Here is a 20326-nt window from a genome sequence, read left to right on the forward strand (position 1 = left end):
ATTCTCCCACATGGAGCGAGCAGAATATGTGAAAACAAATATTAAAACCCTGGTCTACAGCCCCACATGATGCAAACACCCTCTAACAAGTTGGATTTCAAGCTATGAGAATAAAAGGTATAATTTCAGACCGGTATTGTATCATAACCTTGATGTCAAATGTGAATATTCTTACCTAGGTCGCTCTCCAGGTCCTCCGTATGTATCCCTTCTTCTCCAAGGTGAAAGCAGGATGAAACAGAGAAAACAAAATGAAGAGTAGAAAAGAGATGGATAGAGGAGAAGGAGAAGTGGGTAGGAGACGAAGGAATCAAAAGCAAATGAAGAATGAAGTGACAGTTTAGAGAAAAGCAAATGGAAAAACAGAACCCCCTTAGTTTCAGAACTCACAAAAACAGGGTGAAACAACATCTAAAGAAATCTGAGCAATCCACTGAAATGGAACATGCCACTTTCTATTTCGCCACTTGATGGTGCAATTTTGCAGCTTGTGTTTAGAATTTTAAGCCAACTGTCAAACGTAGTATTCCTCAAATGTTTATTTATCTGTGAATTACTTGTCAGATTTTTTTTAATAACTATAGTGGTGACAATAAACAAATTAGCCTGCCTTTGGACAATTCTGGGAAGCTCCTGGGTTAATGTTATTGCAAACCAGATCACCACATTCAAATGAGTAACCAAATTAAATATCGTTGTATACTTAAAATACACTACTAGGAAATAAAGTGCTTCACAATGTGATCTGACTAGTTAATAAACAAGAGAAGCCCCAGTTAAGAGTCCTTGGGCACCACATGGCAACTAAATCACTACAGAAGTGTAAATGTACACTACTGATGTGTAAATGATCTCTAGCAGCTTACCATCGTCATCACACTCTTCCAGAGGTCTGGAGGCTTTGTCTCGACATCGAGGATCCAGCCATGATGTGGTCTTTGTGTTGTGGCTGAGAGAAAACAAACAAGACAACAGGGTGATTCAACAAAGGCTGTCAAACCAACATATAAAAGCACAGCAGGAGCGCATGAATGCGTCAATAAGAATTAGAGAGTAAACTGCGTCAGCAAGTTTACAGAGGACAGAAGGAAACTGCTGCGGAGAAAAACAAGAAGAACACAAACAGGCTAGTGACAATAAAGAACCCTGACTTTTTCCATTATAGTTAGACAAGAGAATACTGTAATTCTGTAATTGCAGAAATAAACATACAAGCTCTGTAAACACATAGCCATATCCGGGTGGTGTGCCATAGCTGTGCTGCGGAGAGGACAGAGAGGTGGAGGTAGTCAGGTGATCAGGATGTGATCTCCTTTAGAGATCTGGACATGCAGGGATTAACAGGAAAGCAGTGACACCCAGGAGGCTGGGCAGGTCGGTAGGGAAGGCCTAAAACCAGAGTCATGGGGGGAGACAAACTACCAGACAAACAAAAATTGTGAAGGTAAAACACAGACAAGCTCAGTTATGGTGAAAAATGCTTATTCAGGCAGTGTGTGAAACTGACAAAATAAGTGTTGAAGGTTTTTGGCACATACTCTATGAAGTAGAGTTCTCCGTTTTCAGTGTAAGCCATCTCCCAGTTTTCAGGCAGCGGTCCCAGCGGGTCTTCTGGAGAGACCTGCGGTTCTGCCAGGGTCTGCTGCCCACTGTCTGCGGTGGAGATGGCCGCATTGTTCAGACCAATGGATGGAGCATTGTCACGTGCGGGGTACGGCCGGAGGATGCCGCCGCGGCTCTCGTCCTGGTCGTTAGGGTTACCTGTGCACAACAAAGGAGAGGGGAAGAGACTACGCACTAAGGATCCTGGGTAGGTCACACAAGCACAACACAAAACAACAACAAAAAAGAACAAAAACATGGTTTATGGATTAGGCATGCAAGAAAAGACAAACAAAGCAGAAGAAGGCAAGCATGCTTACACTTCTACATAGCATGCAACTAAAACTACACTTGAGTCCCATTTTTCCCTCCTCCATGCAAAGTTTGGCTCCCTCCTACTCCTAGTGTACTGAAAGGGCCCCAGGAATATGCTAATGCATTCAGCAACAGTCCTTTCCAAAACTCTCTAACCCCCACCCTGCTTTACCTCTCCACCCATAAGCCTCTTTCTCCTAAAAGCTAGCTGTCCCAACCCCCATCCAGACTCGCACCACAATTCTGGCCCACTGTCCTCCTCCACTTCCGTGAGCCTTTCAGGGTTGATCAAATGCTAATTCAACACTCTGGCAGCCTGGCAGGGGGACACAGAGAGGGCATAGATTCCCAGCATCCAGAGGAAAAAACACCATCTCTTTGCACTCGTAAAAAAGGATCTCAAAAGAGAGGAAAGGTGGAAAATAATGAAGGTTTGAATGAATAATCTTATAGTCACCTATTTTTATTTGTATTATGGTAACAATTCAGAGACATGTCTGACACAAAAAATATCAAAACATAAGAATATTAAGACTTGATGAAGAAGCATATGAGAGCTGATGTATGCACATAAAATGATTAATTTATGCGAGTGTAGCTTGTAATCTACTTCTTCCCGCCTCTACACCCCTCCTCACAGGCAGATGGCAGTGTTTGGAGGCTCACAGAAAAGGAATCAGCATCACAAAGACATGATGTAACCGCTAGACACCCAGCACCGTTGAACAGAGGAGAGGATCATAAACATACACACATTATCTCTCTCCTGCTGTATTTCTAATCCTGAACACACACGGATACCCCTATGTCAACATGCACTTCAGAGCAAACACTTGCACCAACATGAAATAGATCCAGGCATAGAAAAGCTGCTGATACAAAAAAACTTGAAGACTCAGAGGAGGATGGAGACGTGCAGCGACACCCTCACCTGTAAAACTGTTGTTCATTTCCGTGGCCTGGTCGTCATCGTCGTCGTCAGCAGGCACTACTCGGGCGTTTTGCATGTCATTGTAGGACTTGGTGCGCTTTGGGGTGGACTGCTGGGAGCCTGTATCACCGAGAATCACTGTCCCAATGATGGGCTGCCTTGGTGGCTTGGGGGTCCCATAATAGTTACCTAGGCAACAAGAAGGACATTAGCATGCTTGAGAGAGACACAGAAGGAGGGAGATGGAGAAACCGAGACGGAAAGAGGAAGCCGGGGATAAAAAAAAAAACAGGCAGAGCAGGGGACAGAAAGATAGCAGGCAGAGGATCTATGAAACCTTCTAATCCTACACTGAGAGGAAAAGACATAAAGCTGGATCACATTGTGACCACAAATCGAGGAAATAAGCAGCTGGTGGGAAAGCAAAACGGTCCCTGTTTGTGTTATGGACTGCAGAGCTACATTGTCTGGACTCTGAAAGCGTACAAAGCAAAAACAATGGACCATGTCACAATACTAGGCTTGTTATAGCAGCTTTTTTTTGACAGAAAATATTTGTCGGTAGGGTAGTTTTGAAAACAAACAAAGAATTACTCATGTTTTTTTCAGACACACAGTAGTACCAATCAACTATCTTGAAATTCCTCATAAATATGGGATAAGATATGGCACGTGAATGCGTCTGTTACAGTTCCTCGCTCACATCTTTCTGTTGGGGTATGTCAACTCTCTACTGGTCACTAGCAAATAAAAAAAATAAAAGCAAAAATGAAACAAAATGCATTAACTGACTGACCATTTAGTGGCAGCAGAAGCATGCAGTAACACAACACAAACTCTCAGTTGCCTGTCTGTGGTAAACAAGGCCCTTTTTTTTCATGGATACATAGCAATATTTTAATGTGAAATTTTCAGCACCATGAGTGTGAGTTCAATAATCCTTTCCTTTTAAATCTGTTTGGACCATTGCTAAGAGGAAAATTTCTTTGGGTTGCAAAATACACTAAACTACTCAGAAAGTCAGCAAATTTATTTGGCTGCAAGTTTTTCCTCCATAAAAAAAAAAACTAACGGCTGGAAACCAAAACGATGAGTTAAATGACTGTGAATTTGAGGGAAACTGTAGACTGGAGTGATAATTTATGAGTTGTAAGTGACATTTAATATTTTCCTTTCATCATTGCTTATTGTTCCTATATTTAATCCATCGCAGTGTTGGGAGCAGTGGGCAGCCGCTGTGCAGAACCCGGACATAAAGTACAGATCTAAGGCACTTAGCCGGAGAATTAACCTGACCTACATGTGTTCATTCGTTTTGATAAATGTGTGAGAAAAATGATTAATTCAAGATGAAGATGGACTCTTTTACATACACATGAAGATATTAATTTCCTCTGAATCAATAATGTTGTCTCTCTCCAGTTGTCTGGATGACTACAGACTCCTGTGGACAGGTATTTGACATTGTCTGCGTGAAAGGAAGAAACGTGCCAACACACAGAGGAACCGGTGCCAAACAGATTAATGTCGTAACATTCTCTCCCAGCCTTGTGCTCACAATCACACACACAGAGACACACACTTGTGTTAGAGTCAGACTTAACACACAAACACACAATATAAAAACACACACATCCACCCACACATGCATGCATGTTTACACACACACGTTTGTGTCAGTATGAGACTTAGTGCTGCACAACACTGTCCTAATCAGAGTGAGAGGGGCAGATGTGGAGTGACCTGCTGTCTCCTGGATGCATCTACCCCCATCATGCACCGCCTAATCGGAATCAACTGAGTGCACAGTCTTACAGGCTGCCTGCATGTAGGAAAAAAATAAATGTTGATCGCTGCTATGCCGCGTTCATTGTACCTGTGGTGAATCAGGACACCTGCGTTAACAGGATTTACATGGAGAGCCAGCTGAGATCGTTGTCATCCGTACCTTCGTATGTTCCTATTTCCAATAGGGTGCCACTCTCCTCAAGTTCTAGGAAGTCCTCCACAGATAGGAAGTTGTAATCCACCCCTGGGACCTCTCCGTCTCGAGGTGGGCGGGTCGTACCTGAAGACAGAAAAGACAATGACCAGTTAAAATTCAGACCATATGCTTTCACTTGTCTGAAGGTGAAATCTGATTTTTACGACCAGCACAGTAGCAACAACAGAAAAAGCTCCAGATTTAATACTCTCTCTAACAAGTAGGACACTGAAATCCTGCCATTAGAGTTAAAACACAATCCACAAGCACATCCCAACATTCATTCTACTTTTTAGAAGATGACCGGTCAACGAGAAAGGTTCCCAAAGCAGGAAATGAGAGAGCATAGAAATGAAGAGGGTGTGATTGTAATTCAGGTCCATGACTGAAAGCACTATGACTGATGATGTCAGGAAATTAAATCGATGCTTACATGTCTAGCTGTCCCACTGCCTCACGGGAAACTACTTCCTGCTAATTCAAAAGATAAACTAAAGGCCACCTTTCGCAATTGAGATCTGATACACTGATTAATCCAACGGAAGCTGTTAACGGTACTGAAAACAACTCACATTCCTCTGCCTTTATAAGCCAGTTCGCTCAGTTATGACTATATTCTTTAATGGGTACATTTACTACATTCAATGGCATTTTAAATTTAACTCTATTTCAATGACACCTTCTCAGAATGAGAGAATAAAAACCTGGTCTGATTTAATAAACCAAAAAGGTATTTCTCAAAGAACCTAAGATTAGAGGTCTGATTAAACTCTCAGTCAACCCTTTGGTTTGTATTTCTGATAGGCGTGAACCATGATATTAAAAAAAAAAAACTAAACCTAGCTTGCCTGACTGACCTGAGCTTGATCCCCATTAAAGTTAACGATTAGCGGTCTGCGGCATTTTACTTTGTAGTGGAAACACTTTGTAGGAGGAAGATGACACCAGACAATGGAAATGGCAGCTATTGTGTCTCTGCCTTTAAAGAAAAGAGATGAGATGACAGGCCAGATGGCCGACAGAAGTTGTAACCCATGTATACAAGCATACATTCACATATACATACCCACACCCTGCAAACGGAGCTAGATTTCACTTAACAGATGCTGGCACTTGTAGCATTGTACTTGTTTGCAGCACTAATAAACCACATAAACTTCTAAACATTTATGGAGGATACAACTAACAAAATAACTTTTTACTTTGGATAAAGCGGTTCTGAAGACGACTGACTGACTTTGTAAAAGCAGATAAGATGACAAGTGCTGAAATTACAGCTCTCTCTTAAACCACTTTAAAAACATCAGTGTGTGAGAATGCTTATGTTTGACACAAGGCCCTTTCTTGTTCAAGTGTTTACCTGAGCCTCTCCAATATGCAAGCTCACACTCCATCCCTCAGGGTATATGCATCCCACAGACACCTGATAATAAGCAGTGCTTTATAGTGCACTGCTCAGGCCTGAATCTGCACTGCAATGCACAGGAAAAAAAAAACAAAAAAAAACAAAAAAAAAACAGTAGCTCTTTTTATCGCTTTATTCTTTCTGCCATTTTGAAAAGGTTACTTGAGATATTTTTGTTGACAAAACATAGTGCTCGAATTATGAGCAACAAAAAGAAAACAATCCTTCATATATAAATTAAAAAAAAAAAATCAAGTACAGCAGTGTGATACAGCAAAGAGCTGCTTTGAATTCACCACAGTGGATTGAGCTGAGATGAAAGTGAAGTTGTCTGAGAGTTTGAGTCATAGGACTGGGTGGTCCCATGGTGGGAGATGGTTCTGAGGTTCAGTGTGTGCTCTAATGACGCTGTCTACTGAGCAGGGAATGAAGCTGTTATTCCAGGCTATTCCCCGATGTGGAGGGCTCTGATAGGATGACTAATTCTGGTGTGATATTACAGAATATACAGAATATTGAAGACGCTGCCTTGTTATAACAGATTTTGGAGCTTCTACGGCATGTTGTGCAATATATATTTCCTTCATTTCATGTTTTACTGTTTATGTTTATCTCAAATCTACACTGCTACAATGCAACTGACAAATGAAAATATAAAACCATAGCTTTTGGATTATATAACTCATATCCACATAGCTTATTCCCTGAAATCTCGCAAAAGTAACGGTGGTATTTTCACTTAAGCACCACTATTGGTTAATAGAACAAAATATTAAAATCAAAAAAAAAAAAAAAAAAAAAGGAAAAAATGTTTAAACCTGTGTGTTTGATTGTAAACTGCTGCCATGTCTCTTCTGAACTCTGTTTTCAGGTTTTAGAAAATCTACCCACATGCTGTGATTGAGGATTTTGGCCAATCAAGGTATATTTCAGAGCAGATGATATAAAAGCAGATGAATGACAGCTGTAATGACCAATGGCAGCTCCAGGAAATATCGATCTTTATATGTTGTACGATTTTAGGACAGAGAGGAAACAACAGCAGGAGGAAGGGTGTATTTTCAGATTCTGATGTTTTCTTCTCCTGATTTCCACTTAACGGTTCATCACTTTACATCCAACACAAAATTATAATAATTAAGTGGCTGAGCAGTTACGACAGTGGTGTTGTATAAATAAGCCAGAAATACACAGCAAATTATTTGCACTGCAAAAATCTAAATCTTACCAAGTGTATTTTTCTCATTTCTAGTCAAAATATCTCATCACACTTAAAATTAGGCATAATCATCTAAAGAGTAACTTTTCAGTGAGATATAAGCACTTATTTTTAGACAATAGATCTTGAAAATCTTATGTCAATAAATCTTACCAAGACAATTTTCACTTATTCCACTGGCAGATTTTTTTTGCTTGAATTAAGCAAAAAAAATCTTGAATTGAGCAAAAAAATCTGCAGGTGGAACAAGTGAAAATTATCTTGGTAAGATTTCTTAAAATAAGATTTTCAAGATCTATCGTCTAAAAATAAGTTCTTATATCTCACTGAAAGTTACTCTTTAGGTGATTCTGTCTTATTTTAAGTGTGGTGAGACATTTTGACTAAAAATGAGAAAAATACACTAAGATTTTTTCCAGCGTGGTTCTTACCAAGATAAAAAAAAAGACGAACTTAGATTTAGAAGTGTTAGATAACTTGTCTTGTTTTAAGAGTTAATTTCTTATTTTAAGTCTGTAGATATGCTTATTCCTACATTTAACAGTCTGAATTCAAGAAATCTTGTCAAGTGAAATTATCTTGCAGCATGGACAGATAATTCACTTGTTCTGAGTATCTTTTTCCTCAGACTTAGTGTTTATATCTTGTTTTTAAACACCCTTTTTTGCAGTGTACAAGACTGAGAAGACATTCATACTAAATGACTCAAGACAGTCATTAAAACATGTTTACAAAACAATGATCAAATATGCACAAAACCTATCCTCCTACAATCTCTAATCCTTTTGCTATGCTTCAGTTGTTAGTCTGGAGCATTTAAGCTTTTTCTATTCATTCTGGATCATCCAATGGCGCCATTCGTTCTATGATGAACAGAGCTTTGTGTGAGACTGACCACAGATCAGATCCAACCTGATCCAGAGACTACTTGTAACTATCTCCATTGGGAAGGTATGCTTCTGGTTGAGACCTTCACCTTTCAATTCCTGGTTGTACTATGTCTTATCTGTTACCTTTCCTGCTTGCACAAAGACCATGGTATTTGAGAAACCAGGAGTTAGAGAAAAGAGAGAGAGAGGATATTAATCCTACTTTGACCCAATAGTGCTGGTTTTTTTTGTTTTTTGTTTTGGTTCTATAGCTGAACATGGAAGAACATTTTAAGATGGTTCTGATGATGAAGTTAATTCCACCTCCTTCCATTTTGCAAACATTCTTCCAAATTAGAAATTGGTCCTATCTTGCATCCACTCTCTGTTGCCATCCCTTTTACATCTAGTCTCTTAATGTGGAGCGACAAAATTAAAGCGCCCATAAAGTTGATATGAAAATATTCTTACTACTTCTCATGAAATGATGGTGATAATGTGATTTATTTTTAATAGATAAAGTGTAACAGGGACTCAGTATGTAGTCATTGAACATAGTTAATGATGTGTGTAAATTAAGATCCTTTATTGTCAATATACGGTACAATTTACCACACACTTCTGCTTTTAACCCATCTCTAGAACATGCAGGAGCACACCACACACTGCAAACTAAGAGCAGTGGGCTTGCCATAGCAGGCGCCCGGGGAGCAAAATGCCTTGCTCAAGGGCACATCAGCCAACATCTTTTTCTGCCAGTCCATGGAATCGAACTGGCGATTCTTCGGTCACATGCCAACTCTCCAGTTGACTCTCCAGCCCTCTAGGCTATGGCTGCCTCCCAAATAGGATTTAAAAGAGGAATGTGTCTGAAAACAAAATTATTTCAACTTTTTGAGCAGCAGTGTACTTGAACTTAGCTGAAAAGTTCCTCTTCCATGTTGCATTTGACCCAATATCATAAATAATCACAATCAAACTAACTGATCGATGCTGCTTTTTCTTGTGAGATAAAACTTATGTTTGTGTGGTGGCTTTACAGAGCAGTCTGATGGCAAGATGAAGATATTCTAAATATAATGTACATTTAGGGTGACAGTAGGTTAATTAGCTGCCATATTGGTACACCTGCCATAATATGTAAGTAATTCACTAATATAACTCTGCTTTAAAAATCTAAAATGACCCTTACAAAAAGCCTTAAATGTCTCTTTATAGCTATTTTCAATCTGCAAAAGCTATTAAGCTATGACAAGGATGATCTTAAAAAAGTAGCTGCCATGGTAGAAACAGTATTGCATAAAAAGTATTATGATAGAAGAATAAAAAATTAAACATAAGAAACTGAAAAACTGAAAAAACATGAATAGCCTATATATGATTAAGAAAAAATACCTGAAAGCTCAACCTCACAGGATAATATTATTAGTATGTTTTATTGCAAGAAACAATAAAAATAGCATCTTAAACTAAATGACATTGTCACGTTTTGGAGATAATTCCTGCTCTGTCCACAGCAGCTTAGACTCAGAGCAGAGAGAATCTGAATACCCTCAGTGTGTGACAGTAACTGTGAGGTCAGCCCCATCTCCCTACTATCGCTGTGGATTGTCTCTATTTTCTCTGGCCTGAGAAACAGTGACTGGGCCACACTCAGCCTTTACCCCAGCGCTGATGAAACAACTCCACTGACAGTCATCAATGGACTCCATTATTTCACTGTGAGAAACCAGCCATCGCATGCATGAATGGAAAAATGTGACACAAGCACATTTGGAAACGTCTTCACTTTTGAAATACCACCAAGTCAAGAGCATGATCTTTGTTCAGAGACAAGTCAGGCTCTTACTCATTCAGCAATTGCACAAGAATAGAATAGAATAGAATAGAATAGAATAGAAAAAGGTTAGTTGTCATTGCAAAATACCATTGTACAGTGCAATGAAAGTAGTTTTTTATTTTCTGTAAAGTGCTCAGAGTAAAATACATACATCAATTATAACAACAGTCAAGAATAAAAATATAAAATAAAATCTGAGCATTCATTTTTTGTTTTGACCTTTGCTTGGTTGGTAAGATAACCGTTGTAGAGGGTGGATACAATACCTTCAGACAAGGCCCAAGACTCAATACAACAACATTACAGAACAGGGGTGTCAAACACAAGGCCCACAGGGTCAAATTCAGCCCTTGGGATGTCAAAATCATTTTAGTTCAGGGCCACATACAACCCAATTTGATCTCAAGAGGGTCCGACTAGTAAAATACTGTCACAAAAAATTATAAATAATGACAACTCCATTTTTTTCTCTTTGCTTTAGAGTACAAAATTAAAATTACATGAAAATGTTTGCATTTATAAACCATCCTTTCACAAAAAAATGTGAATAGCCTGAACAAATATGAACAACCTGAACCGTCTTAAGAAAAGTTAGTGCAATTTTAAGAATATTATTCTTGTTATTAAATGCTTTGTTCCTTTTTAGATCCACTGTGATCTGTAAGTTGTAATGTACATGTGTAAATGATCAGTTGGGACTTAATATTGTTAAAATTGCACATATTTTTTAAAAGACATTTCAGGTTGTTCATGTTATTCACATTTTTTAAAGGATAGTTTATAGATGTTTATTTTCATAATATAATTTTACTTTTATTACTCTAAAACATTGGGAACAGTTTGGAGTTGTCATTATGTATAGGTTATTATAGTATTATTTTACTGGTCCAACCCACTTGAGATCATACAGAGCTGTATGTGGCCCCTGTACTAAAATGAGTGTGACACCTCTGTTTCATAGAAGCTTCATAGATGTACTATATCACAGGTTATAACTTTGCTGTTAGAGCTCACATTTACACCCATCTACACATATTTTTGTTTGCGTTTGGGAAAACTCTTGTTAACATGTAAATGGTGTTTTAGGTCACAAAAAAAAAAAAATTAGCTCCAGTTTGTGTGGATCCATGTGGACAGGGAAAACAGACAGGATGGAAGATGATGGTTTCACACCCCATGTCTGTTACTGGTTTGTGTAATGAACCTACATCTAAAACATCCAATGCACGTGAATAGATCAGTGTATGACCTGCAGTAGATCAAGGTCAGCACAGTTATTTTTGGGAAACAAACCAGCTTTACGATGAAATTCACAACATGTAAAGAATATACTTTGACAAGTGAAACCAACACATAAGGAAACTTAGGTTTATAACTTCAGAATTACAGATAAAACATCTGCCTTTGTATTATCCACGGTGTCTTCAGCTGTTTAAAGTCCGACAGAAACAGGGTTATGGTGGGGTTGTCTGACCACTTATACCAATTTGTAGCCATTTTTACCCCACCCCCAAAGGGGAGGCAAGGGATATTGTTTTTGGTTCTGTTTGTTTGTTTGTTTGTTTGTTTGTTTGTTTGTTTGTTAACACTCTAGCAGCAAAACTATTGACTGAATTCATACCAAATTGGGTTTATAGATTGCCAGTGACCCAGAATAGATCTGATTACATTTTGGGAAAAGTAGGTCAAAGTTCCAAAATTTTTATGAATTTTTAAAATCTTTTTTTTTTCTCCCATTTATTTATAATGGGTGAAATTTTGAATGTCTACAAAAACATCAATTTTGTTTCAATTTACTTCGCACTTGGCACATACACAGAGGCAATTGATATGTTGACATCAGCACACACAGACATGATGACATCAGCTGGATCGATGCCAGAATAAGCTACAGTACATGTGAGAGATGGGGTTTGTTGTGCCTGGCACCACTTGTTATGTTGTCATTTGGACAGAGATCATTTGTAAAAGTAAGGTCATGTGAACATTTTAAATGGGGGAAGAAAATATCTATGTAGAAATATAACCATTTTCATGTGGACAAGGCTTCAGTTGATTAAAAAATATAATTGAATTGGTTACCAAGTATTTTGGTATTGATTTAAATTTTCATGAATACAGGATGACAACTGTAAGTATTTATTGACCTTCATTGACCTTTGTTTTTGAGCCATTATTAGGGTTAAACATCTTAATTTGTGCCCCAGAAAATTAGAATTATTTGGTTACATATTTGTTCCTCTCAGCATTTAGTCTTTTTCAGTATAACTAAAATAATTCATCTCAAGTCAAAATCTTTTTAAGTGTGAGTGTAGAATAGTGTCTTTTGAAATATTTCTTTGAAGTGTTGTGAAATTAAGATCTCTATGTTCCACTGTCTCTTTGGTTTTGCTTTTGGAAAATCAAATATGACAGGCCTGGGTCTTCTGAAGACATCAAACATACTCCTGAACTTCAACTTCACTGGCATCAGTGGGTATTCAGTAAAGGGAAGGATACACCACATTTCTCACTGGTTTTACCGCTAGCATGTAACAACACTTATAGGTAGATATACAGTACATACAATACTACATCTGATACACACCCCTATGTTTAACACATGGTCTAATGTTGAATCAAAACAAAAACTTTTTTCAGTATTTACATTTGCTAAGATAACATTAACCTTTATAGTGCTCTTGTGTGATAGTTTTCACACATAAAAATAGCAAATTTATCATCAATGTGTGAATAAACTACGGAACATAAGCATGAGAGGTGGAACAAAACAAAACTGTACTTTTATTCAAAAGGCTCAGATTCTGCAGCTGTTTTCATCACAACCTCTAACACAAACCAATGGCAGATCGTGTGTAGTTAGAATAAATAACATAAACCTATACAGGTGCTCGTTCGACTATAGACAGAGTATGTGTTTACTGAACTACCACTGCATTACTAGAACCAGTGCGTTTACGAAACTAATGACAGGAAAGTTAAATTCTCAAAGAAAATGTACCTTCCTCTCGAAAAGTCACATTATTATTAACTAATCAACCATATCATAATCACAATACATTTTATTATGTGGGAACGATAAAAACAAATATTCAGCTACACAGTAAAGTCAGTATAGACAGATATAAATGTATGCTTTACAGCTGTGTGATGACAGGCACAATAAAGCCAAAAGTTTATTTGACTAACATAGACGACAATATCACTGTCACAACATACAAAGACATTATGCATTTGCGAAATATAATAAATGCAGCTAGTAGTAGGTTCACCTATGAACCATGAAAACATTAAATGTATTAGTGTAATTTAGTGGATGTGATATTATGTGAAGAACAGACATAAATTGTATGATTAGAATAGTTTACGTCTTTGCCTTCATTTATGACAACATAAAAATTAAAAAAACAAAACAAAACAAAACAGTGCATTAGTAGATTAAAGCAGTACTTGAAGTGTTGTTGACGAGTTACCATACAGTTCATACATACAGTCTTGGAAAAAATTATCAGACAATCAAAAGTCATCAGAAACAATGGTTATGCAATCAAGTACTAACTCCTGTGTGTATCATGTGACTAAAACAGACTGAAAAGAAAACATGGAATGCCTAAAAGCACTGTTTTTGGCAGTACAATGCCATAGCTATTGATGTAAGAACTGAAGTGATTTTGGTTATTATCAAGAAACCATGGAAAACGACTAGATATCAGCTCTGAAATTAAACTGTTATGAACTATTTTTGTTGTTATCATGATATTTGTCCAAACAAATGTACCTTTAGTTGTACCAGGCATTAAAATGAACAAGAAATTGAAGAAAACAAGGATGGTCTAATAATTTTTTCTGCGACTGTATACATTAATCAACAAATCAAGCCACAGTGTGTGTTTCATCCTATAAAATGTGACAGAAACTTGAGAATCCCTGGCTCAACAGCTGCTTTTCTACAGGTTTAAGTGCACAGACACCCACTGTAGTGTCATCCTGATTCCTTGGCTCAAAAAAAAACACCTGCTTCAACTCCTGGTACATCACTGCATGTCATTCCATCTTTCTAACTTTCCAATAAAAACACCAAAAATTAAGTATATAAAGAGAGCAACAACAGTGAAGAACATCCCAAGTCCTTTTGTCATAATAACTCTGAGACAGAAAGTTTCCTTCTTATAAACGTGTCTCCTGATTGCTTTGCTAAATAAATAAATTACCTTTCACAGTTTTTCTACAACTCTATTCAGTTGACTGACAAATGAGCTCAAATACCATGTTCTGTATGACAGTTAATCACATGCAAGTGCACAAAATATGTCCACAATGCTCACAAGACAAGGTGGCATCTCTGCATTCTTTACTATCAGAACAAGAACAATTAAACCATTCATTATTTACTGAATCTTTTGCCGACTTGTCACCTCACTTTTCTTAAGACTGTCGATTTCAGCAGGTGGTGTTACAGTGTTACAAATGATTCAGGTGGGTGGGAATTGTGTCTGATGACAATGCAACTACAGCTATCTACAACATAATACGACTTCTGAAAAGAAATTCGGTGTCAAAATACTTACACGTTAGGTAAATTAACAGTTCTGTGTCCCTTTCCCTTCCTCTTTTGCTAAATTAGTAAATGTTTTAGTGGGTGGACACAGCAGAAGTGAGGACACATATGCCTCTCTACAGTTTTGAAGGGAAATCAAAGAGACATCATTAATTTACTATCAGTCATTCTCTTTAGAAAGACATCAACCAGCAGCTCCTGCAGGCAGAAGGATTCAGTCCACTGGTGTGAAATGGTAAACGAGTAAGGAGGAAAGGGATGGAGAGAACGACAGAGGATGGCGGTGGTACAAACGCGGAAAATACTAATCACCTAATGGTCATTTGGAATCCCTCGCACAACAAACAGATCGTACTTTCTCCCTCATTCTCACCTCTTACTGTCTGACAAACAACCATCAGACCACAAAAACCAAACACATGCACACAGGCCACCTCTGGCTTTTTGTGCAGTACTCTACCTGAGCAGCTTCTCTGCTTTCATCTTGTCTGGGCATCTTGTTATTGAGTGAGGAGCATCGCTTTGTCTTTCTTACAAGACTGAGGCTGGTTGTGTTCATGTATTTGTGTTTGTGTGAGAGAGGTATTGATTTAAGCAATGTTAAAAGGATAAGGGAGTCCAGGCAAGCCTGTCCTCGCCTCTGTCACGCCATTGACATCATTTCTATGTCCCTGTCACACAGCACCTAAAGCTCCTACTGAGTGCTGATACAAGCAGCTGATTTATTAATAGACTGAGGAGCTGAAAAATATTGACAACAGCCATGAAAACTGATTAATCATTTAGGAATTTCTGAACCAAAAATGACAAAAAGTTCTGCTGCTTTTACCTTTTCAAATACAAGAATGTAGTGCGTTTTTATGTCTTTTCTCAGGTTTTCAGATCAGACAAGTAGTTGCCACCACTGTAATGGTTAAGTTTAGCCAAAAAATAATCAATAATAAAGGATAATGAAAATGACAGTATAATATTTAGAATGTAAAACACAATTCAGTGAAGAGGGTCCAAATATCTAAACCCTGGAAAGGCATGGTGTTGTTGCACTGGATGGAAATACATTATATTTTCTTTATGTCTTTCAAACACAAAAAAGTGGAGAAGAAACACATATTATCCACCAAACATTCAAGTGCAAACTAAGTGTAGTGTGTATTTTTTATTCCCACTTCCCGCTCTCAGTGTAGCTCCATTTATGTACAAGGCTTTGAAACTTACAGTAAATATACTCATGCATGCAGGTATGAGCATCTGCACTGACACAAACCCAGAGCCACCCAGACACACAAAACAAAATGATAAAGAGAAAGAAGAAGTGTGTAAACAGAAGTGAGAACTATAAATAGAAAGTTGTGGAAGCCAGTTTCTGTCCTCACTGGCAGTTCATAAAAAGCTCCAGAGCAGGGGACATGTGTCCCTGAAGTGGCCTGTTTGAGTACATGCTATGACCCACATCCTGTCTCCTAATACTGGGCCACTCACTCACTTCTACTGAACACACTCCATAAACTGTAGGAGCATCTCAGTTGTCCTAAGTCATTAATTACAGACCTCAGAGAGGTACTGTAGCTCTCAGCTTCAGATGAACTTGTAATCTTACCCTGTAATCACCAAAACCGCTTTATTTTCCCACAGGTCTATCATGATCGAAAGTGATTGTTTATCCTCATATAAATGTCTTTGTCTTGGAGGATACCCCGGATTTAAGGGATAACAGAGACAGAGATTAACATCAAAGGAAGGGAAACCACAGAAACCAGCACAATACACTTTTAAGACTAACATGGCCTTTACCCCTGAACCTGGGAACAAGAAAACTGCACCTTTTATAAAGACCCCACCATGAGACAACAAAAATATCCACATAGGGATGCATAGTAGATGAAATAAGTGAGGGATGAATGATTTGTTCGTATTTCCTCATGGATTCTGGAAAACATAAGCCCCTTTTACACAGCACTTCTGTTACGGGAATATTTCACTTTTATTCCAGAGTGATCTCTGTAAATGAAATGGTGGGATCCTTTGGTCCCACCTCTGTCATGGCTCTGTAATGCCTCTGAAAGTAGTAACAGAGCCTTGATAAAGGTGGAATCATGATTCCGGAGCGCTACGTAAAAGGAACCCCTCTCGTTCCATAACCAAGGTGTGAGGTTTTGATGACGTATTGCATGTCTGACCCCTGTGCCAGTGGAATTTAAAAATGAGAGCAGGCCATGTACAGTACACAAACATATGTTCAGGGTATTTCCGACACACAAGTTATATGTCACACTATACACTGCGCTGTGTCACCGCCCCTTTGATTCCAGAACACACCCCTGTTACTCCTTTGGCTTGGGTTTGGAAATCAGTCAATGGTGGAAAAAAGGTGGGATCACCATTTCACCTTTTTTCCAGGATCTCTGTGTAAAAGTGGCTTATGTTAGGTGACTCTCTGTACAAATACTAAGACTATTTGATCACAGAAAGGTTTCAGCCACTTCACCTTTACTTAAAACCTTGAAAAAGCATAGTGGTTATGGGTACTGACCATAAACCATAAACATCCTCCTTCAACTTCTTGTACACGGACATTTACTGTATGTCATTCTGCATCTCAAACCTTGTTTACTGAGATCTCCTGTCCAATAAAAGCACCAGGAAAAAAATACATACAGAGAGCTTCCAAAACAAAGAATGTCCCAAATCCCTTTATCTCATTAACGTTGAGGCAGAGTTTCCTTCTTCCAAATGTTTCTCAAAGCTTTTGCTGCTGTACACCATAAACATGAGCTAGAAAACATTCACAGGCCATTTCATGTAGCTTCAGAGGAAAGCAGATTCTATGGCCATCTGGCTACTGAATCTTTTACAATGCACAAGGCTCAACTTTTACTATTTTGGCAGTCACAAATCCATACTTTCTCCTTACGTTGCTCCACATCATTTCAGCATCAAGATAATGACCCCTGAACTGTAACAAGAGGGATTTTTTTTACCCATATTAATAGATAGCAATAGAGTTTTTGTAGACTAAAAAAAGATTTATAGCATCGTAACATCATAAAGATGTATTAAAACCCTTTCAGGTGGGCTGATGCAAGCTGTGTAAGTTTACTGGGAGGGAAGCTGTTATCTGCACAGGCCGACTAAATATTTCATTCATATAGCCAAGTGTTTGTATATTGTCTAAAAGTGGCCCGAGGTTTGCAGCAACATCCACGTTACATATGGTTGACAAGAAAAAGACAAGAAGATGATGACATTATGGTTATTAAGACAGAGGACATCTCTAATTTAATTAAACACATTGAGCATAAAGAAACACTTCCTACTGATTTTGTTGATACTCAGTTCCGCTTGTCTTTTCACACCGTTTCCTTGCCAGGCAACTGACAACACTAACTGAGACTTCAGTCTTTCGAAATGTACTCTGCGCCACTCACTGTCTGTATACTTTGTTTCACACTATTACTTCACCTGAGTCTTTTGATTTGATTTACACTGACACAAGATAGTCACATTATTGCACTTATTGTGTGTAATTTGAAGCATGCCTCCACACTCAATTCAGAGCTGCTCATCTTTGTGCTCATCTTGTTTCGAGTTTTTCTAAAAGGTTCAGGCTGGGAAGAAGCTGCCATAGAAATCAAGTGAAGTGCATGACATTTGATGGAGGGGTGTATGGATCGGTACATTTTCTGCAGCCTCTGTCCTCGTGGCCTGCTCTGACCTCTAGTTCAGTTTGGTCCACTTTTACCTGGTGCCAAGACAACCTGAATACCTCTGTAGTCACACTCACAAAACCTGCCGCACAGTTTGATTGTCCAGGTTATAAGAGTTTAGCTCATCGCTGCCAGAAAAATAAAGAATGTGTGATTATATTGACAAAAACAACAATGGAAGCAAATTCCGAGCGTCTGTTAAATGATATCGAACAGAAATGATGCAGTGTGTCCATGCTATTGCCACCACAATCACATACACACACATACACACAAATCCAGGTGAAAAGATGTCCTTCTGTGTATTAACAATAGGCAGTGGGCTGACTCTCGTGACATCTGATACCCTCAATCGCCTTCCTGCTGTTGATGGTCTGGGGAGCTTCCAGTCATTGTCTAACTCAGACATCTACACACAGATACACACGCACACCGGTTCAACCAAACATCTGCTGTTTTTAACCCCTGCTGGTTGTGAGTGTGAACGTAGCGGGAGGGGGGGGGCGGCTGAGCAACTTAACAACTGACCTGAGAGTGAGATTAACAAGGGAGGGACTATAAACTTGTCACAGAACTATTCCTTCAAGTGAAGCATGACAGCTCGTAAATACACAAGACAAAATAAAACACATACTTAATATTCTTAAAAACAAAATTACAAGAGTAGATTTTGACGTTAGTCCTAAAAAGCCATAACTACAGCATGAATTGAGCTGTGTTGCCATGACAAACACATGTTTAGTGTTGACGCCGATGTGTGTGTTATGAAAATAGAGGCTCAGAGGTGACGTTAAAAGAATTACGCGCATGTTTCTGAGCAGACAGAGTAGAGGAGGGGCAGGGAAAGCAAACAGTCACACAGGGAGTTAGTAGGCAACTCTCTTGGGCCTCTAAGCCAATTACCGGAGCAGCATTGATTGAGGCAGCACTTTAAGGCCTCATCTACACAAGTACTCCCTTAATACACTGGTCAGATGATGGGCGCGTCTCAACCACAAACTATGGATAGATAGCCATTTGCATCCATTATGGTGTCAGTAGGACAAGTCTTTTTAGACATGCTAATGGGCCTAAAACAGAAAATTACAATCTATGTTTCAACACAAGTTTTAATAAAGGTCTGGACATGGATTAAACTTCAATGCATTGAAAGCCGTCTCACTCCATCTTCATGTATAAAGAAAAGGAGCTTAGCTACTGTTACTACTGCTGCAGGTACCGGCCCAATCTCTTCAATCCTGGTTATCTGACCTGGAGAGCAAGGTGAGTATTAGGTCCTGAGCGCTGTGGCTTTTCAGTCAGCACTTCCATCCCCCATTAAAGGGATTGCTCGCCCATAATGATTTATGAAGGGGAACAGAGAGAGAATCAATGTAGCAGAGGCCCTCAGATTAATGATTAAGCAAATAGCTGCCCCACTCCTATCTGAGGGCAAGGTGCTGCTAAGAGCACGTCATGCTGGACTAGTTTCAATTAACTAGCATGAGGTTGGAATAGCATCACAGTTCCAACAGCTAAGGTGCATCCTTGTGTATCCCATGAGTAAACAGACAGAATCAAACAACCTTTAAAGGTCCAATGTGAGATTTAGGAGCAATTGCAGAAACTGAATATAATATGAATATATTAATATGTTTTAGATTTACATAATATTGCTCAGCAGTCACAGTGAGTCAGAATGGACTACATACTGAAAGTTAACATTAAGGAATATCAGTGTCACCTACTACTATTTGTAGGGCTAATATCCCCTTAACTAAAATGCCCAGAGATACAGGCTGCAACAGTGGACTTCTGTATATTTTGCAGCCAAGGTAGGTGAGGATGAAATGGTATTCACTTAGTTCTTCACTGAATACCACACACTGAACCTTTAAAACACACTGTTGAGCAAAACAA

At 38.6% G+C, this 20326-nt stretch overlaps 1 protein-coding gene across 12 annotated transcripts in view; it reads right to left on the reverse strand.

The window, feature by feature from the left end:
* Window positions 1-20326, reverse strand: part of LOC115422234 (membrane-associated guanylate kinase, WW and PDZ domain-containing protein 1-like) — a 106468-nt gene that overhangs the window by 33082 nt on the left and 53060 nt on the right. For 5 of the 12 annotated variants that reach the window (XM_030138429.1, XM_030138427.1, XM_030138434.1 and 2 more), the window contains exons 3-7: window positions 4797-4916; window positions 2849-3037; window positions 1539-1806; window positions 867-949; window positions 176-214 (exon numbers count right to left, since the gene is read on the reverse strand). In XM_030138429.1, the coding sequence (XP_029994289.1) occupies window positions 176-214; window positions 867-949; window positions 1539-1806; window positions 2849-3037; window positions 4797-4916 (699 nt within the window). Of the gene's footprint in view, window positions 1-175; window positions 215-866; window positions 950-1212; window positions 1481-1538; window positions 1807-2848; window positions 3038-4796; window positions 4917-20326 lie in introns of those variants that run through there. The other 7 variants (XM_030138432.1, XM_030138431.1, XM_030138438.1 and 4 more) reach the window with 5 other exon arrangements.

Source organism: Sphaeramia orbicularis, chromosome 7 (assembly GCF_902148855.1).
Source record: "Sphaeramia orbicularis chromosome 7, fSphaOr1.1, whole genome shotgun sequence".
Taxonomy (NCBI): domain Eukaryota; kingdom Metazoa; phylum Chordata; class Actinopteri; order Kurtiformes; family Apogonidae; genus Sphaeramia; species Sphaeramia orbicularis.